The sequence below is a fragment of the Arabidopsis lyrata genome (assembly GCF_000004255.2).
Source record: "Arabidopsis lyrata subsp. lyrata unplaced genomic scaffold ARALYscaffold_3, whole genome shotgun sequence".
Lineage (NCBI taxonomy): Eukaryota > Viridiplantae > Streptophyta > Magnoliopsida > Brassicales > Brassicaceae > Arabidopsis > Arabidopsis lyrata.
The window spans coordinates 12,986,801-13,008,738 of record NW_003302553.1 but is presented as its reverse complement, the minus strand read 5'-3'; the positions used below and the strand labels follow the sequence as shown (position 1 = coordinate 13,008,738).

Here is a 21,938-nt window from a genome sequence, read left to right as displayed (position 1 = left end):
ATAAAAAACAAATGCCATGTCTTCTAAAAGTTAATAATTAATTGAGATGGTAAGGGTAAAATTGGAATATTTTGTTGTGAGTTGGTGAATATGAAAATAACAATATTTAATTGTTTGGGTATTAAATCAAACTATTTAATTAATATGTGTATTTTTATTCTAACAAAAAAAAATTAGGTATTAAACGTCCAAATAAAAAATAATTGAGGTTTTTTTTGGAATTTTCCCAAAAAAATAATTACTTTTGCATTAAAAATTGATAACATTATGTATTTAAGAACAAAATTGAAAGCTTAAAACATCACTTATAAAAGAACGGAGTGAATATGTTATAGACTCTTAATATTATCAACATGCTGCCAAAATGGTTACACATCATTTTCGATGAGTTGCGGAGACAAAGAAAACACCAGCTTTCTCTTCTTCTTCTTTTTGGATGTGCTCAATTCAATAAAGGGGGTGTATTGAAACATTAATTTTAAATGATTTGGTGAAATTTGCTTATTTTAGGTTTTTGAGAGATTTGAGTTAGTTTTTAGGATATTTGGATTGATTTGTAAGATTTTTATTGGTTATTTGGTGAGATTTTAGAAAAGTCATTTAGGGGATTTATTATTAAACTTTGGGTTAAGGTTACTTTAGAAAAAAAAAAAAAATGTAACACCCCCCTCCCACATTATAGTGTATTTGTTTTGGAAATAATGATATAGCCCATTAAGTGAGTGCTTGTATATATATGTATAAACCAAGGGTTATGTTTGGTTTAAGTGAGTGCTTGTATATATATGTATAATTAGGAATCAAACCTCAAACCCTAAAGAAAACCACGAAGCTAGCCGTCGTTGCGATATCGTTCATCACCGGCGAGACCACCACCACTCCATCAACTGATCAATATCATCGTTAGTGTCGTGATCTACCGTCGATGTTGTGCTTCTCTCCACCACTATGTTACGTTGATCTGGATAAGAAGGAGCAGATCAGAGAATGGACCTGATCATGATCCATGGAGAAAGGAAGAAGAAGAAGAAAGAGACAAGGAGAGAGTAGAAACGGAGAGAGAGGAGTAGACGTCGCGGAGGAGAAGAGATCACCACGGGGAAGTATTAGGAGAGGAAGAGTTTGATCGTGACAGTAAGGAAATTCTGAAACGAAGAAGATATGACCAGATCGAAGGGAGGCAAAGCAAAACAGAAACAAAGAAGAAAGAAGATGGAGGGCAAAGCGTAGTTTTGGGGTTTTGCGAGGTGAATTCCCGTCATACCAGAGAGAATCAGATGACGAGTAAGACGTCTTTGCAAAGATCATGTTGCCATGAATCCACAGCAGCTGACAGAGTTTAAATCGGGCTTATATTCAAGAAGTTATGACTATTTATTTCTGGTCAAATAACTGCAGAAACTGTCCAAATTTGTGCTAAGTATGATCAAGAAAACAGCTTCGTGTTGGATTCTTCGAGACAACGTTTGGAGTTGCGAAACTACGCCGATCGGGACAAAATTTGGTGGAGAGCTTCATGGTACTACTGGCTAGATAATCAATGGTGGAATTATGTTTATAACGGTTAGTTCTTTACTTATGCATATGTTTCCGAAACAGTTTTGTGTGGAGTAAATCATGACGAATTTGTATTGTTGGTTGGGTAAATGAGCTCGGTTTGAGCTGAAGCTTTGCAGAAGCTTTCATAACTCATGGAGGAAGGTCTTGGTTTATGGAGAACCATAATGGAGCTAAAGAGCATGAACCATAATGAAGATTTTCTAAAGCTATAGAAGATCTTCTATGTTTCAGTGGGCAGAGTTGATTCTCCTCGCTGAGTATTCTTTACCCACCTTTTTTTTTCCTTTTTTTCTCAGGTGAGTAAGCTTCAGGAGTTGTGTGCAATATTATGTTCGTGTTTGAAGTTTAAAGAAAATATTTTGGCAAAATCGGATGAATAACACGCTACGCTGTTTTGACCAATAGGACGAGACATGTGTTACAAAAAAAAATTTGTGTTTAAGCCTCTCTCCCACAGTCCCACGTCAATGAATCCATGAATCTCATGAAACCCTTTTTCTCTCATCGTCCATAATATCTGTTCCCAAAGATTTGTTAGATTATGATGTGTTAAAAATTATTTATTTCTATTCATAAACAAATTAGTCAAGCTTTGTATCTCGTCTTGTACCCAAGTCTTACTCTTACCATCAATTATAGTGTGAACTGATTTATTACACCACAAAATGAAAGATGTTTACGGATTCAACATAGATTAATGAGTACGTATAATCTACGCAACGATGGTGGTGGGACCATGAACTCAATTCTTGAATCGATCCGATTACTAAAAGAGATTTGTTTTTTTTTTTACAGTCGATCCATCAAATACAAATTGAAGTAGTGAACTTTTTCTCTTGAGTGATGAAAAAGACGAGAAACTAGCAACCGTGTGATTTTCCCATGCCTATTTTTAACTAAAAAATTATCCAAAGTCTCCCAAAGTTAATGTTGAATATTTCTTTTAAAAGTTTTTGTTAAGTTTGAATAACAGTGAGCTTCCTCATGTTGTCTTCCCTAATGTTTGCAGGGACCTTGTCTTCGTACCCAGTCACCCCCATTACCTTCTGCAACTTCTCCTATTGCTTTTGTACTTCTATAATCTTGTTTCTGTTTTTCTCAGACTCAGCTCCGCATTAATGGAAGCTCCATCCAATTTTAGATACACCTTGAGGTTCTCGAACTGTCTCTACAACAGCCGATCCAGATTGGGCTGCTTTGTCTTCTCCCTTCAACACAACCTCAAAGGATGAGAGATTTGCCAGAGTTCTGATCTCCAACTCATGGGATTGCACAATTCCCAGTGTCAATGCGTTTTCGCACAGAGCAAACGCATGCAACCTTTCATTTATCCGTCTCTTTAGCGACTCTGCAGCTCTCAAAGCTCTGAGAGTTTTCACGGTCACCAGAACCACGTCCATTTCGGTCTCCACCTTCTCATTTGTCCACTTCTCTTCGGGAGAAGGGTAGTCACATATCATGATAGACGCCTTCCGTTCACAGTCTTGCGGTGACGGCAACCGCTGCCACAGCTCTTCTGTTACAAAAGGCATAAACGGATGCAGCAATCGCAAGCCAGTCTCGAGACACACCCAGAGAGCGTCTTGTGCATGGGTCCTGCCTGGGTTTTCAGCAGAAAAATAAGGCTTAACTGCTTCGATAAATACATCACAGAATTGGTATTGCCACCAGGCATACACCGTGTTGGCTGCATCCGATAACTCAAAAGCATTCAAGGAATCCACAGTCTTTGATATTGCCGTATTTAGTACAGAGAGGATCCATTGGCAGCTGAAGGGCATGGCTCTAGGGCTTAGAGCTTGTGAAGGAGGAGTATAGCCATCACCAAGCTTCATCATCGCAAATCTGACGGCGTTCCACAGTTTATTACACCACTGGCGGTAACCAACAACTCGGAGGACATCCATGTTGATTTTATCAGACTGGGCCGTGTAAGATACAAGGGCAAATCGAAGAGAGTCAGCGCCACATTCAGGGATACCATTTGGAAAATCCTTCACCTGTCCCTCCTTGGCAACAACCAGCTCCTTGGGATCCAGGTTACCTTCTTCTAACCTGGCGTGTAGACCTGCGAGAGTTACACCGTTAATGACTTCAAGCGGATCAATGCCATTTCCAAGAGACTTTGACATCTTGCGGCCATGTGCATCACGTATCATGGGATGCAAAAAAACCTTCCTGAAAGGAACATCCCCACCACCCACTTTCATTCCTAACATAACCATGCGAGCAACCCAGAAAAACAGAATGTCATGTCCAGTTTCAAGAACAGACGCTGGATAGAAAGCTTTGAAGTCCTCGGTTTCATCAGGCCATCCCAAAACAGATAAGGGAAAGAGACCAGAGGAAAACCAAGTGTCAAGCACATCAGGATCTTGGGAGAGCTCCAACAACTTCTTCCCAGAAAATTTTTGTGCAGCCTCTTTTTGAGCATCTTCCTCGTTTCTGGCAACGACCCAATGGTCGTTGTAGGCACCTGTTTCCTTAAGATGATCTTCTTCTAGAGTGGCGTACCATGCCGGTATTCTGTGACCCCACCAAAGCTGTCGGGAGATGCACCAGTCGCATATGCTCTCTAGCCATCTTCTCCATTCTGCAGAGTACTGCTTGGGAATAAACTCAATCTTCCCGTTGGCAGCAACATCAAGAGCCTCCTTTGCCATCAGGCTGCAACTCACGTACCACTGAGGCTTTAGCATAGGCTCAGCAACATCACTACTTCTTGAGCAAACTCCAATTGTCATCTTGTTGTTTTCCTCACCTCTGTACAGCCCCTTCTTACGCAGAGCTTCAACGATAGCTTCACGAGCGGCAAAGCGTGGCATGCCAGTGAAGTCAGGCCCGCCATTCGCATTGATCCTTCCATCATTAGTGAATACGTTTATAAACTCCAGATTGTGGCGCCTTCCTACATCGAAATCATTGGTGTCATGTGCTGGAGTGATCTTAACACAACCAGTACCAACATTTGGGTCAACGAGTATCTCATCACAGATGATTGGTAGCTTCCGCCCATTGAACGGGTGCACAGCAAACTCTCCGTGAAGATGCTTGTATCTTGCATCATCGGGATGAACAGCAATGGCGGTATCACCAAGCATAGTTTCCACCCTAGTAGTGGCAACAACAACCTCACCGCCTCCTCTCTCAAGAGGGTAAGCAAACGAAGTGATAAGACCAAATACAACTGGCTTCTCATACCCAGGGACTTTGATTGGTGTTCTTTCTTTGATCTCGATATGCTCAACCTCACGCTTAGATATGGCGGTGCTAAGGAAGCAGTCCCAATGAACAAGCCGGAGATCCCTGTAGATAAGCCCTTCCTTGTGTAACCTTACAAAGGCCTCAGTGACAGCCTTTGATCTGTGCTCGTCCATGGTAAAACACTCACGGGACCAATCAAGAGATGAGCCCATACGACGTAGCTGTGATTTGATTGTACCACTTTTACTCTCTGTCCACTGCCAGACATGGTTCAAGAACTCCTCACGGCCAAAGTCATGTCTTGTCAATCCTGTTTCACGGCTGAGATGTTTCTCGACCACAACCTGTGTAGCAATACCAGCATGGTCAAACCCAGGAACCCACAAAGCATTAAAGCCAGACATTCTCTTCCAACGAATCAGTGTGTCCTGGACTGCACAGGTTAGTGCGTGGCCGATGTGCAACGCGCCAGTCACATTGGGAGGAGGAAGAACAATCACAAACTGTGGTTTGGAACTAGTCGCGTCAGCCTTGAAAAACTCAGATGTCTCCCACCATTCATACCACCTGCACCCAAAAACAACAAACAGAGATCAGATGGTGAATAAATCAATCAAAGTTATCAAATTGATGAATAAATCGGCGGGTTTTAGGGTAACTTACGATTTTTCCACCGCTGAAGGACTGTAATGTTTGGCCATCTGTGAAGATAGCCTTTTCCTCTCGCCAATAGGAGTTTCTGGGTCAGAAAAATCGGCATGATTCTCTTCCTCTTTTCCTATCTTCTTCGCTGCGCTCTTTTTAGATTTTGCATTCAATTCTCCCAGCTTTGCTTTCTCGATAGCCTTTTGTTTCTTCAGAGCTTTCACTTTAGCATTGTGTTCTTTCTTCAATCTCCGTTCCATCTCCAGCTCCATCTCTAGGGTTTCCGCAACGTAAATCGATTGCCCCAAAATTCGATCAACTGATGAGCTGCCGACGCCTGATATATACAACACACATAGTCGGTCCTTCAGGGCCCTGTAACGTAAATGGGCCGCCAAATTGAGCTTTTATTTTAGCACATTCTATATATCCCTATTATTATATCACGGTTACGGGTGTTAAATATTTGAGCTTTGATTAGTAAATAGTAGTAATTCCCACATTTTTCCTAATCTTTATCTTTTTTAAATCGATTGCTCCAAAATTCTTAGCCGAAAATTCGATCAACTGATGAGGTGCCGAGGCCTAATATATACCACACACATATAGTCGGTCCTTTAGGGCCTCGGCCTGTAAATGGACTATTTGATTAGTAAATAGTAGTAATTCCCACATTTTTCCTAATCTTTATTTTTTTGAATCGATTGCCCCAAAATTCTTAGCCGAAAATTCGATCAACTGATGAGGTGCCGAGGCCTAATATATACCCCACACATATAGTCGGTCCTTTAGGGCCTCGGCTACTCATAAATGGACTACTCGTAAATGGGCTGCCAAATTGAGCTTCTATTTTAGCACATTCTCTATATCCCTATTATTATATCACGGCTTTCGGTTAACCGTTCGGTTATCGATTGGGTCCATTCGGTTTCGGTTCTTTCTCGATAGCCTTTTGTTTCTTCAGAGCTTTCACTTTAGCATTGTGTTCTTTCTTCAATCTCCGTTCCATCTCCAGCTCCATCTCTAGGGTTTCCGCAACGTAAATTGATTGCCCCAAAATTCGATCAACTGATGAGCTGCCGACGCCTGATATATACAACACACATAGTCGGTCCTTCAGGGCCCTGTAACGTAAATGGGCCGCCAAATTGAGCTTTTATTTTAGCACATTCTATATATCCCTATTATTATATCACGGTTACGGGTGTTAAATATTTGAGCTTTGATTAGTAAATAGTAGTAATTCCCACATTTTTCCTAATCTTTATCTTTTTTAAATCGATTGCCCCAAAATTCTTAGCCGAAAATTCGATCAACTGATGAGGTGCCGAGGCCTAATATATACCACACACATATAGTCGGTCCTTTAGGGCCTCGGCCTGTAAATGGACTATTTGATTAGTAAATAGTAGTAATTCCCACATTTTTCCTAATCTTTATTTTTTTGAATCGATTTAGCCGAAAATTCGATCAACTGATGAGGTGCCGAGGCCTAATATATACCCCACACATATAGTCGGTCCTTTAGGGCCTCGGCTACTCATAAATGGACTACTCGTAAATGGGCTGCCAAATTGAGCTTTTATTTTAGCACATTCTCTATATCCCTATTATTATATCACAGCTACGAGTGTCAAATATTTGAGCTTTGATTAGTAAATAGTAGTAATTCCCACATTTTTCCTAATCTTTATTTTTTTTAAATCGATTGCCCCAAAATTCTTAGCCGAAAATTTGATCAACTGATGAGGTGCCGAGGCCTAATATATACCACACACATATAGTCGGTCCTTTAGGGCCTCGGCCTGTAAATGGACTATTTGATTAATAAATAGTAGTAATTCCCACATTTTTCCTAATCTTTATTTTTTTTAAATCGATTGCCCCAAAACTCTTAGCCGAAAATTCGATCAACTGATGAGGTGCCGTGGCCTAATATATACCACACACATATAGTCGGTCCTTTAGGGCCTCGGCCTGTAAATGGACTATTTGATTAGTAAATAGTAGTAATTCCCACATTTTTCCTAATCTTTATTTTTTTGAATCGATTGCCCCAAAATTCTTAGCCAAAAATTCGATCAACTGATGAGGTGCCGATGCCTAATATATACCACACACATATAGTCGGTCCTTTAGGGCCTCGGCCTGTAAATGGACTACTCGTAAATGTGCTGCCAAATTGAGCTTCTATTTTAGCACATTCTATATATCCCTATTATTATATCACGGCTACGGGTGTCAAATATTTGAGCTTTGATTAGTAAATAGTAGTAATTCCCACATTTTTCCTAATCTTTATTTTTTTTAAATCGATTGCCCCAAAATTCTTAGCCGAAAATTCGATCAACTGATGAGGTGCCGTGGCCTAATATATACCACACACATATAGTCGGTCCTTTAGGGCCTCGGCCTGTAAATGGACTATTTGATTAGTAAATAGTAGTAATTCCCACATTTTTCCTAATCTTTATTTTTTTGAATCGATTGCCCCAAAATTCTTAGCCGAAAATTCGATCAACTGATGAGGTGCCGAGGCCTAATATATACCGCACACATATAGTCGGTCCTTTAGGGCCTCGGCCTGTAAATGGACTACTCGTAAATGGGCTGCCAAATTGAGCTTTTATTTTAGCACATTCTCTATATCCCTATTATTATATCACGGCTACGGGTGTCAAATATTTGAGATTTGATTAGTAAATAGTAGTAATTCCCACATTTTTCCTAATCTTTATTTTTTTAAATCGATTGCCCCAAAATTGTTAGCCGAAAATTCGATCAACTGATGAGGTGCCGAGGCCTAATATATACCACACACATATAGTCGGTCCTTTAGGGCCTCGGCTACTCATAAATGGACTACTCGTAAATGAAGCTGCCAAATTGAGCTTCTATTTTAGCACATTATCTTTATCCCTATTGGCTATTATTATATCACGGCTACGGATGTCAAATATTTGAGCTTTGATTAGTAAATAGTAGTAATTCCCACATTTTTTCTAATCTTTATTTTCTTTTTTTAAATAAAAATTTTATTTTATAAATTTCTTTTTGCAATAACAAAAAAAATGAAAGATAATATTATAGGAACTATCATTAGTAGTATATGATTTTCGTCAAAATATTTAAAATAAATGCAAAAATGTTGAAATATATTAATCTAAATCTGTTTGATTAATAACAAAAAAAATACTAATAGATAAGAGCGAACACAAGTATGCCCTAACGTGTACATATTTTGGTTGTTTAATTTCAAATATTTTGTCAAAATAATGTATTATTAATCAATCAAGAGGTAGTAGGCTAAGAAAAACAAAAACAGTATAAAATATGTAAGACTTTAACTAATATGTGTGGAGAAGTTCTCGAAGAAATTAAAAAGATACTAATAAACAGTATAAAGTTGTTCGACGATATTATTTTTATAAATTTTTATAAAAATTATAAGTTGTTCGAACAACTTAAAGATCTTACATATTTTATACTGTTTTTATAAAATATGTAAGAAACACATATTCAAAGACACTAATAAACAGTATAAAAAAATATAAAATTGTTTGAAGAAATTATGTGTTTTATATGATGTGCCTTCAAAGACTATATTAGTATCAATAGAAGGTAATTAACTAAAATAAGTAGAAAAAATAATAATTTATAATATAAAAATTTAATGATAATTTTTAATCAATATATATTTTAGATTTACGTTATGGTTTTCTTAATGGTGTATTTGAAATATAAATTTTGCTCGAAAGTAATTACAGGATATTTCATGTAAAAAGTCAAAAGCCAAAAATCCTCCGTCCTCTCTCCTACCTGCTGTTTCGCTTGTTTTCGTCACCGCCGTAAAACATCATCGCCGTCCCAATTTCTTTGGGTTTAAGGACTTCTACCTCAGATTATCCCATCTGAGAAGAGCTTTCACCGGAGATATCAACGTCTTCTGTCCGGTTTTGTTGACAAAATCAACTCTGTGTTTTGCTCTGTCGGTTCTCGAGTTCTGGGTTTTGGATATTTGTGGTTCTGGTGTGGTTTGCTTCCAATTACTCTTTGCGTTTTGCTTTATCAGTTATTGGTTACTGGTTTGTGGATATTTGTGTTTCTGGTGTGGATTGGTTTCAATTTTAAGGTTTTCCAATGGAGGCTCAGCTGGAAAATGTCCTTCAGGGGTTGTCAATTGAAGAGGAGGATGATGTTCCTCTTCTTATCTCTGATGCTCCGATTTTCAGTTCTGCTGTTAGGAATCAGCGAAGCGTGATGGGGCGTTTTCTAAACCCGGATAATCAACGTATGTCTAAATGGATTTTAGAGATGCCACGAATCTGGCGATTGTATGACCGAGTTAAAGGAGTGGCTTTATCAAGAGACCGCTTTCAATTCATTTTCAAGTATGAAGAGGATTTGATGGAGGTGCTTAAGACAGGAGTATGGACTCAAGATGACTCGGTGTGGTTATGGAGAGATGGGTGGAATTATCTCTCCATCAAACTAGATTTTAATCCGCGGTGTACCGCGAGATGATTTAATTTTAAAGTTAGTATAAAAATATTTTGTAATTTGTATCTCTTTATAACATTTATTTATATTATAGTTTACAATTGTTATTAAGTAACGGTATACCACGAGTCCACAAGACAATTATTAATAAACTGAGGATTTAACCCGTATTAAAGCGGTATATAAATATTGATTCAAATTCGTCCGCCATATAAATCCTTTTCGAAATATAACCCGTTCCGTAATTTCTTAACACGTCCCGTGATTTGTTTTTATTTTAAAATTTAATGATTATTTATTAGAGCTTTTGGGTCAAGTAGATTAGGGTGATTAGGTGATGATTTATGATGCTTAGGACTTAGTCTTAATATATCCTTACTCTCTAGGTGCTCTTAGTGCTAGATTAGTCTTGATTAAGCTAGTCTAGATCATTAGAAGTTTCATGCCCGGAAGGTGTTCGATGAAGTTTCCGAAAGAACTTAGTGAGTGCTTAGCATTCCTAGCCAATGGAAATTGATGATTAGGGTGCTAGGTGGTTAGTAAGACTTGAAATTAATGCATATTAGTCTTGTGATTGCCAATGGAAATTGATGTTAATTGCTTGATTAGTGTAGAGTTATTGTCATGGAAGTGGATTAGCTTAAATTAGTGATCTTAGACCTAAGGATTAGCAAATGAATGATTGTATTAGCATCATAGATTATCATTTGACCACCCAAGTCAATAACCTTAACCCAAAAGGCTTATTCATTTAGCATTTTCGTCTTTGACTTTTTGTTGACTTTCGTTGACTTTTTGTTGACTTTTATAAATTGCATCTTTCTCATTTATTTTGCTATTGATTTATGTTTATGGGTTATTGCTTAGCTTAGACACTTGTTTAGCTTTGTCAATTGCTTTTGGTTTGTCTATTTCATTTGCATTTTAGTGCCTTTTGTTTTCATTTTCTTTAGGTTATTGAGCTTCTATTTTAGCACATTGTCTAAATCCCTATTATTAGGCCTTGGCTTTCGGTTAATCGTTCGGTTATCGGTTGGATCCGTTAGGTTATCGTTCGGTTATCGTTCGGTTTCACTTCTTTTGGTTTCAAAATTTAGTATCCATTCGGATATTTTGAAAATTGGTTCGGTTCCGGTTCTTTCGGTTTTAAAATTTAGTATCCATTCGATTATTTTGCTTAGAATATTTTCGGATATTTCGGGTTATTTTTGAGTATTTTCGGATATTTTTGGATATATTTCGGTTATTTTCGAATATTTTTACTATTTTTATATATTTTTCAAGTATTTTTGATTATTTGGTCTATAAATAACTAAGTATTTTAAAAATATAATTGTATTTCGGTTACCCGAAATATTTCGGTTCGGTACCGATTCGGTTACGGTTATTTCGGTTATAGAATTTAGTATCCATTCGGTTATTTTCAAATTTTCGGTTCGGTTTGGTTCGGTTCAGTTTTTTTTGCTTCGGTTTCTGTTTATTTGCCCAGGCCTACCTATTATTATATCACGGCTACGGGTGTCAAATATTTGAGCTTTGATTAGTAAATCTATATATATAATGGGAGAGTCTTCTCTCCATTTAGCCTATCCACAGGGGCGGAGGCAGTGAGTTAGGAGGGGGTCATGACTTTTATAAAAAATTTTTTTAAGCTTATTCGATTATTCATTTGGCTTCAAATCTCTGATATGACCCCCATGTGCCTAGTTAAAATTTCCTCTTTGCACCCTACGTCCAATTACCCATTATTAATTAATCCTTTAACCTTTTTTTTCTTTTTCATAACAATTAAAAAAGTAATAACTGTATTTGACTCAATAAGCCTGCAATCTGCTGCTTTTTGACGTTTATTCAATTACCATGTAATCTGTGTTTACCTCTTCATCCTTTCTTCATATTAATTTTTCATGTTTCCTTTTTTACTTAAATATATTTCTTCTTATTCCCTGCATATGAAATAAAATTTTATAATTGTTATAATTTTTTCTAATATTATATATATGGCTGTCAATTAAAAGAATCCGGTTTTAGAAGTATCAATTAATTAATATATGCACACTAAGCTATAGTAAACAAATATTGAGAAAATAGGTTAAATAACATACAACTTTTTTTCTTAACATAATTTTAAATTAGTTTTAAAAATAGAAAACAATGAAAATTATGAAGTTACATATATATCTTCTACGAAACGTGCGTTATATTATTTTCAAAAAAAATACGATTAGTGGAGTTTATAGTAATAAAATGAGGTGTTTCTATTTTATTAAAGAAAAATGTAATAGCAAAACATATGTGTAAAAATCAGTAATGAAATGTTGAGCTAAAAAAATCAGCAATGAAATTTTGTTATTATATACTTACGTTAATATATGACCCCCGTGGCAAATATTTCTGCCTCCGCCACTGCCTATCCACCTAAGCATCCACCTAAGCAATACTATTTATTTTACATTAATATAAATTTAAAATATTTATTTAATACATATTTATGTTACTTATAATTAATTAAAAAATTAAATAAATAAAAAAACGAATTATGTAAAATAAATGAGATGTTAAAACAATAAAAATAATCATATAAATTTTATTAGTAGTAATAATATAATTCAAATTTAACTTATAAAATTAAAAATGATCATACTTCAAATTTTAAATGTGTAAATAAATAGAAGTAAATTTCAATACATGGTAGAATAAAACTAAATCTATATATAAAATTTTAAACAAGAAAATAAATTTTAAAATTTCAACTTAAATTGCTTAGCCCGTTCTTCTAGACTTTTATTTTCCGAAGTTACTTTGTAAACACTACTCTTCCTAATTGGGCAACCAATGAGTTTTTTAATAATTAATGTGTGGTTGACAAAAAATCAAAAAAAAAATATTGTAAGAGTCACACTTTATCTTGTGAAATTATAAAAAAAGATATCTTAAAATTTTTAAAACATTATCATCCATCTTTAAAAAAGCAAATAATTAATGATTAGATTATTCATGAGTTCTACAACAAAATATACAAAAAATGTTATGAAAGCCGTTTAAAAAAAGTGATATATAATTTGTATAGCATATTTTCAAGTGAAACTACAACTTAATAACATGATCGAAAAGAAAAACAAGTTTGATATTTTATCAATTATATCAAATGCTTTTAACCCAAAAAAATTGAGTATTAAAATATAGGAATTAAGGAGAAAATAGTTATGATATGTCTTGAAAATTAATTCACAGTCCAATATATATTATATGTGAGTCATTAGAAGGTGAAAATAAAGTATATGTCGAGAGGCAACGAATTTATCATAGAAGATGATGAAAGAATTGGTAGTTAAAAGTGTTTGATAATAAATTTCTAAATCTTAGAAAAATAATGCACATGACTAAGGAAAAATCTTTGAGATCTCATTCATTGTGTGAAACGAATGGGTTCTTAGGAAAAAACATGACATACATTATTAAATAGATTATTAGATTCAAAGTTGGGCTTAACCGTTTGGTCATGTAACCATGGAAAATGAGATAAGATAGACACATTGATGACTAACTTAGATTCAAAGTTGGGATTAACCGTTTGGCCATGTAACCATGGAAAGTGAGATAAAATAGACACATTGATGACTAATAAGTCACATAGACACTAAGTCATCAATGTGTCTATCTTAGTCGAGAATTCTCTTATGGCATGCTGCACTTGCTTTGATGGGTAAAACAAGCTCGCTAAATCTGTCATAGCAACATGTTATTATAGATTTACCTTTACTCCAAATAATGTTCATGAAACTTAGTATATTCGCATTTTATATGGAATGATGTTATATTCACATCAACATTTAATTATAAATAATATCTACAATTAGGTCAACAATCGATTAATTAACGTCAAAACTTTTAAAGAAATATTTTCATGGAATTTGAATAAGAAAAAAACTCTTGCTTTGATGGGTAAAACAAGCTTGCTAAATCTGTCATAACAACATGTTATTATAGATGTACCTTTACTCCAAATAATGTTCATGAAACTTAGTATATTCGCATTTTATATGGAATGATGTTATATTCACTTCAACATTTAATTATAAATAATATCTACAATTAGGTCAACAATCGATTAATTAACGTCAAAACTTTTAAAGAAATATTTTCATGGAATTTGAATAAGAAAAAAACTCTTTTGGAGATAAGATAAATGATCATTAGATGGTCGTCGATACCGTTTATTCTTCTCGAGAATTTCTTAAGTGATATTTGTTACCACGTGATATATTTCAATCTATTTATTTGTCAAGGAAATATTATCGTCGACAATATATATGTTGTAGATCGTTTATTAATTTATGCTCAAATATTTATCTTTTAAATTTCATTGATTATATTTTATGTTGAAAGTTTTATATTAATAGAAAAGATTTTAGATTAAAATCCCGCGCAACGCGCGGGTGCAAAATCTAATAGTAGTAATTCCCACATTTTTCCTAATCTTTATTTTCTTTTTTTAAATAAAAGGGTTTTGTGCAAAAAAAACCTCCAACTCACACATTTTTGCAACTTTACCCTTTATCTCTGAAAAATGCAGATTAATCTTACGAAGTCCAAAATAATACGCAATGTAACCCTTATTCGCTACCGTCAAGTTCGTAAAATATTGACAAATAATATATCAAATTGAAGCCCTCGCGATGAAAAGTTCAACTCTACATTTAGAATTTTAAAACACTAATGTATGTGACCGGAAAAGCGTTTACAATATACGTATAAGGGTTAAATTGCACATTATTTTGGATTTCGTATGATTAATCTGCATTTTTCGGAGATGGAGGGTAAAGTTGCAAAAATTGGCGAGTTGAAGGGTTCTTTTGCACAAAACCCTAAATAAAACTTTCATTTTATAAATTTCTTTTTGCTATATATTTTAACTATTCATTATAATAAATAAATTAAATTTTAGTTCTACACACTTCATCTTATTGATGATATTTTATTTCAATTCTAAAATGGTACCATATACACTTTTTCTATATTTAATTTAAATTTTTAAACATGCAATAACGACTTTGATTTTCGCAAACAAAATTTCTTACCATGCAAACTTGAGACTAAAGAGTTATATACTCAATTTCTTATTTTTATTTCATTTTTAATTTAGTTTTAAAATTGAAAAAAAAAAAAACTAACTATTTATATCATACAAAATATCTTTATGTTAGATATAGAATGTATTTTTAATTATACAACCCTAAAACGTTTCAATAAAATAACTATTCATTTTTATTTCACATTCTTTTCTGCTATACATTATAACTATTCATCATAATAAATTGAATTTTACTATCCAAATTTTATTCCTCCTCATAATAAATTGTTTTTTACATTTTAACTATTCATCATAATAAATTGAATTTTACTATTCTTTAAATTACGATCCAAAGCCATCGGTGGATCTTATATTTCTTCGCCATTGGAGTTCTCAAAATGCTTCAGATTCTTTGTTAAATGAAAGAAAAATAATACAATTTTGGGAATGTCCATTTGTTTAATTTTTAACTATTCATCATAGTAAATTGAATTTTACTATTCAAAATTTTAACTATTCAAATCCTTTTGCTAGGTGTTGGAAAAACATCACTTGTAGCCTTCATCAACAAAGGTTCTTCTATTGTTCGCCCACCTCAAACAATTGGATGCACAGTTGGTGTCAAGGTAACTTAATCGTCTCAAATGTTCTCCAAATGGTTAGGGAACTGAAGTTTAAACTCTTTTACTTTCTCACTTTCTCCAAATTGTTTTATTGATTCTATAAATTTTTCTCTGTAATGTGTTTTATTGATTGTTACTTGTATTGTAAGACATTGTTTTTCAACAATTTGAATTTTTTTTCTCTTAACCATTGGAGTAGAAATTAGTTAAGATCTTGTCTAATTTTTCTTAACCTAGAAAAAGTGAACTTTTAATTTTAAAAAAGGTTAAGATCCAAGGGGAGATTCTCTTAGATGGTTCCATTTATGTGGATCTTAGACAGTGTTTCTATTCCTATGGACCTTGACATTTTAGTGGAAAAAAATCTTAAATCAAATTGTTTATATTAATATATGGATTAGTAGAGTTTATTAATTAGGGTTTTATTTTAGCGTTTATGAAAATGTGAGGGTTTAAAAATCCATTAAAAATGAATGTTTTTTTTTCATATGTTTTAAGAAAAAGTGACGGTTTTTCTACCCATTTTTTTCTCGAAAATAATACAAGATACTATGAATTTTTGTAAAATTAAAATTTTAAATCTATATCTAGTTTAAATATGTTTTTGTAATATCTTTTTAAAAACAAAAAAAAATTGGACTAAATTAATATGTACAAATATTTGCATTCTAATAGTAAAAAAATTCCTCATCGTCGTCTATAATATATAGAAAGCATTTTTTTCTCGAAAATTTTATTTTCTGTTTTCATATCTTAAAAAATATATCCATAATTGAGTATTAATTAGGGTTTAATTTTAGCGTTTATGAAAATATGAGGGTTTAAAAATCCATTAAAAATTAATGTTTTTTTTTCATATGTTTTAAGAAAAAGTGAGGGTTTTTCTACCCATTTTTTTCTCGAAAATAATACAAGATACTATGAATTTTTGTAAAACTAAAATTTTAAATCTATCTAGTTTAAATATGTTTTTGTAATATCTTTTTTAAAACAAAAAAAAATTGGACTAAATTAATATGTACAAATATTTGCATTCTAATAGTAAAAAAAATCCGCATCGTCTATAATATATAGAAAGCTTTTAAATTTCATTTTCTCAATACTTTTTGTAACTAAAAAACACACTCACACAAAAGCTTATGCTAAGTATATATCTGAGATAATATATAGATGCAAACAAAAGTGGATTATTAAAAAAAAAAAAAATGAAAAAATGAAGTCAAATCTGATATATTCCCTACTACAAATATAGAACCGTTAACCAAAACTCAAATCAGTCTCTTGAGTTTTTTTCTTTTTGTCCTGCGGAGAAGACGAAGACAAGCTTCTTGTTCATTGTCGCTTCGGTCTGCTGAAAATCGGTAACCATAATTGGTTCCTCTTTCAATTAATAAATTGTTTCGGTCAATTGAAATGTGATTTAACCGGACGATTAGAGTTTACGATCACCTTCTCCTTCGTTTCTAATTCCCGTTTCGTTTATGCGACAATTATCAGACGATTAGGTTAAAAAATCGAGTTTTTGGTTTGATTCTGGATATTATTAAGGATCGTGTTGCGATGAAATTTACAGGATTTTGTATATTAGAAGATGACTTTGTGTGTGTTGTTTGGTCTCCTAAAAAAAAGCGTTCTTTTATCAATCTCTATCTTTGGACAATGGATCAGGTCAATTTCACACCACCATGGTTGAAAGAAACTTATTACCAGAGTTTACTATTGATGATGCTGTTTCGTACTTCCTTGCTGTGAGTGACGCATTACAGGATGATGAACCTGCAAAATTTCAAGAGTTTCTCAACATTTTTAGGGATTTTGAAGCTCGTAGGTATGTTTGCTTTACTCTTAAACAGTGTATAGAACAAAGACATGTGAGAACTGAATCTTGATGTTGTTGTTCTCTGTGTAGAGTCGACACACCTACTGTCGTTGCAAGAATGGAGGAACTATTGTATGATCACTTCAATCTGCTTCTTGGTTTAAATACCTTCCTTCCCGTTGAGTTTTGGATAACCATCCCTCCTGTGGCTAGAAAAGAGTCCGGCCAATTTCAAAAGGTGGTTGGAAAAAGGCTACCGCCGCCGAAGCCTACCATGGGTGATGCGACTTCATATATCGCTGCTCTGAAGGAAGCATTTCATGATGAACCTGCAAAGTATGAGGAAATTCTTAAGCTCTTGAACAATTTTAAAGCTCGCAGGTATGAATGAATTCTTTTCTCCATGTATATTTCATTTTCTTATTCTAACCAACAAACACACATGTCACTTGATTCTGATGTTACTTAGTCTCTTTGTAGAGTCGATGCTGCTAGTGTCATTGCAAGGGTGGATGAACTCTTGAAAGATCACCAGAGCCTGCTTCTTGGTTTCAGTCTCTTTCTTTCAGCTAACATGAATTCTATCAGGAAGCCAAAGGTATAGAATTCTTAAATGGTAAAACCATCTTGATGGCCTAAGGAAAACCATTTTGAAGTTTACTGTATGTTAACTTGCGGTTTAAGTAACAGTGCAGGGTTTGTTTCAGGGAGATGGTAGTCATGTAGTTAACTCAGTTCTTCAGAGAGGGAAACAAGTCCAAAAATGAGGTAGGGGACACTTTGTGTGTGTGTGTGTGTGTGTGTTGCACTTTCTGAGTTCTTTGGTTTGATTTGCCTTGTTATCTTTTGCAGGTGTTGCACTTGTTCAGGGTCATGAAGAGACGGAAAAGATTGTAGAGCTTCTAACGACGAGTGACTGTTTTTAGGTTTCTTTTGTAAAAAATTGAGTTTCGTTTTGATTAACATGAAATTTCAAATATGCTATGATTCTTTCTATGTTGAGGTGTACAATAAATTTTGGTGTATAAGAAGAGACTAAAAGAGAGTTTATAATTTCTTTTGTAGTGGAATATATGTTAGAGGTTTAATATTTCCTGGTTATCAAAGTACACATGAGATTTGGGCCGTGTAGATATTTTTTGGGTGAGAGGGGAAACACTCAAAAACTTCAACGTAGAAGCAAAAACAGAGAGGAACAGAGCATAAAATACAGAGCAAACCAAACAAGAACCCAACTAATTCTAATAACAAATGTTTTATCTAATTTAAGTAAATCCTTTATGATGTACCAAATTTATATAAGATCTTATGAAAATGTTTATAATTAAATATTTAAATATGTTTTGTATTTTTTTTTTAAAACAAAATTTGGGACTACATTAATACAAATATCTGCATTCTAATAAAACAAATTCCTCATCGTCTTTAATATTTAGAAAGCTTTTAAATTTCATTTTCACAGATTTTACCAATTATGCTTTTGTAACAAAAAAAAAAAAAACAAATAGAAGAGGACAGTTAGATAAAAGCTTATGCTAAGTTTTTACCAAAATGGGAAAGAACCCGAAAAAACCGTCATTTAATTTTTATTTGGCCGTTTAATACCCGTAATATTAAATTTGGAATAAAAATACCAAATTTAATTTCGGTTGCCTTTTAAAACCTTCGTTTTTTAAAAATTAGTAGAATTGTACCCCCGAGTTAACGACTGTTAACTTTGCTAACGGAAAAACTAACTGCAGTTAAAACTTAACCCATAGTATCTAAGTATATAAATACAATCGCTTTTCTTTTTGTTCTCCTTCTCTTTTGTCTTCCTTATATAAGTATATCAACAAATGAGTTATGATCCTTAAAACTGTTTGAATATTTCTATTTAATTCATATAATTATTTTTTGAAATTCATAATTTTATATACTACAAGAAATATTTTTTAAAGATTTTAATTTGGAACATTTAAAAATAGTTTAATTTAATATTTTAATGAATATCATAAATATTTATAGATTAAAAAGATAAAAAAAATTATAAATACTTTAATTTGATTTTCTAAAAAAGATATATTTAAAATAGTTATAGTAGGCGGAGGGTTAAATGTAATATATTATATGATATAAAATTATGATCCTTATAATAGACGGCATGTTAAGATTATATGATCAGATAAATTAAATAACGTTGACATCACAAAATATTTGAAAATTTGATTGTGCAAGCAATTTTGGAAATAACGAATAATAGATTGTGCACGCAATATTTTCATTAGGATTCTAAAATAAAAATATAGACTCTATGCACGGGTTGAATTTGGTATATTATATACTAAATATATGTTCATAACATATTCGATTACACGAATAATTGGTAAATTCCGTAGTTACCTCAAACAAATCTCTATTTCAACAACCAAAGAATTAGAAATTGAAAAAAGAATTTCCTAAATTAACTCAAAATAATAGCTAACTTTCTTAATTAATTAAAAATAATCTACGTTTCAGAAGCGATTCATTTATAATATTTTGATTTTTGATCTAACTGAATTATATGCAATCTCATTTTGTGGTTGTTAATATAAATTAACTCATTGTTCAGACCATATTAATTTATTAAAATAATTTTATTTTCTGTTTTCATATCTTAAAAAATATATCCATAATTGAGTATAATTAAAAAAAGAAAATATATTCATTCTAATATTATATACAGGGACGGGCAAAAATCTAATTATATTTTTTTAATTACTATTATAATATATCACAAGTTTATTCTAAAATATATAATATATAAATTTTGTAATAAATAAAATTTAACCCGTACTATAGTACGGGTGATGATCTAGTTTGGCATTAGATACATAACATGTGACATTTGTTTAGTGTACATGTTTCTATTTTTTTGGTAAGTGTTAGTGGTAAATTCTTACAAATTTAGTGTTGGAGTATAATTACTGCCCAAAATGTTTACTTATATGTGATGAAATATAAATGAATACAAACGCTTAAGAGGATGTTAACGGAATTAGCCTTAACTAACATAAAAGCAAACGATTATACCAAAAAAAATAAACTTAAAAGCAAACGATGAATTTGTGTTGTTTCTTGACGCCTTCTGCACTAAAAATTTGTCAGCCAAAATAATGCAGCGGTTTTATATTATTCCTGAAATCTTTATTAAGTTCTTTTTAGTTAATTCCAAATGTTTTCATGAAATTTGTCTTTCTTATGGAGTTATGGTGGTTTAACTCAACATTATGATGATAGATAGATGGAATGTATGAGAGGACAAAATAAACTTTTCCGAAAATATCAAACCAAACCGTTAGGTGATTTGGGTTACAGCAACACATTAAAATTTATTCGGTTACCATTACTAAAATTATTTTGGTTTCGGCTTGGTTAGAAATAGTAAAACCGGTTTAAGTATGGTTATCTACCGGTCTGATTGACCTTATTTGGAAATGGATTTTAAAACATTTGTTACAAGTAAAAAATCTCGCTAAAACCCAACACCTACCTATATATACTCTTCTCATTCTCTACGCGGCACTGTCTCTCATCTCTCTCGACTCTCGCAGAATCATCTCAAGCAAGCGAGATTCTTCAAACCCATATCGATTTCGCATTTCTCTGTGTTGATTTCGTTTCCAAGTTTGGATTTTTTTTTTCTTTCCCAAAAGGTTTCTGCAGCGTCTTAGCCTAAAATCAAGCAAATTGTGTACTCTGGATCTAAATTGTCAAGTTTTGGAATTGAAATTTTACATTTTTCGATATTGGTGTATTAGGAAAAACGGAGACATCGCTGTAGAAATCGTTGAAACCCTAATCATGGGAAAGAACAGACATAAGGTGCGTGTTCTCTATTTGACAAGAGGTTTTGGGTTTATCTTTTGGCTTAGTTTATGTTTTCTAATTATGGTTTCTTTGACTTCTGGATGCAGTTTAAGAGCTTGAAAGAGAGAATCAATGACATTGAAGTCAAAGTATTTAGGAGTTTGGATAAGGTGAAGTCTGAGCCTTCAAAAGGTTCCACATAAGGATTGCCTCGTAGAATGGAGGGTATGTTTGATTTTGTTTCCTTAAGAGTTTTCCTTTTCTAAAGTTTCAATTTTTGTGTTCTTGTGGTCTTGTACTGTTGTATCCTACTTACTACTATGCTGGTTTTAAGTTAAGATTCTTAAGATAATTAGTTATGGTCTTTAGTTTTAACTTTGATTCGTTATCTGCTATAAGTTATATGGTTGAATCATGAAATATCAATGGCAACTTAAGGTACAAAGAGATTGAAAACTCGCTAATTTCCCTCTTCCAGATGAAACTCTTAGTCATAGTCGATTCTGCCGCACTCTTCTAATGTTAGAATATTCCAAACATTGTATGTAGCATACTCTGAAAACAGAGTAATGTGATGATATTTTTGTATAGCTTAGTGGATGAAGTCATGAAGCTGATTTAGTTTCCGGCCGCTATGCATAGCTCACAAAATGTTCCAAACAAGTTTTCCCCCTTCCTTCTC

General features: G+C 33.2%; 1 protein-coding gene, 2 long non-coding RNA genes and 2 pseudogenes across 4 annotated transcripts; 4 read left to right on the top strand and 1 right to left on the bottom strand.

Annotated features, from left to right (window-relative positions):
• The first annotated feature begins 698 nt into the window (after positions 1-698).
• Positions 699-2,226, top strand: LOC110230253. The gene is made up of 2 exons (XR_002333368.1): positions 699-1,284; positions 1,399-2,226. It is a non-coding gene; the product is annotated as an uncharacterized LOC110230253 (long non-coding RNA).
• Positions 2,227-2,516: 290 nt separating this feature from the next.
• Positions 2,517-5,896, bottom strand: LOC9321789 (annotated as a pseudogene). Its single transcript, XR_002333313.1, has 2 exons — positions 5,428-5,896; positions 2,517-5,331 (listed from the first exon to the last, which is right to left on the bottom strand). The product of XR_002333313.1 is annotated as a valine--tRNA ligase, mitochondrial 1 (transcript).
• Positions 5,897-9,123: 3,227 nt separating this feature from the next.
• LOC110230280 lies at positions 9,124-9,943 on the top strand. Its single transcript, XM_021032730.1, has one exon. It carries the CDS (start codon positions 9,550-9,552, stop codon positions 9,931-9,933), a length of 384 nt encoding a protein of 127 aa, XP_020888389.1. The 5' UTR covers positions 9,124-9,549; the 3' UTR covers positions 9,934-9,943.
• Positions 9,944-17,291: 7,348 nt separating this feature from the next.
• LOC9321788 lies at positions 17,292-18,322 on the top strand (annotated as a pseudogene).
• A 2,678-nt stretch (positions 18,323-21,000) lies between these two features.
• Positions 21,001-21,608, top strand: LOC110230374. Its single transcript, XR_002333471.1, has 2 exons — positions 21,001-21,271; positions 21,364-21,608. It is a non-coding gene; the product is annotated as an uncharacterized LOC110230374 (long non-coding RNA).
• Positions 21,609-21,938: the final 330 nt, after the last annotated feature.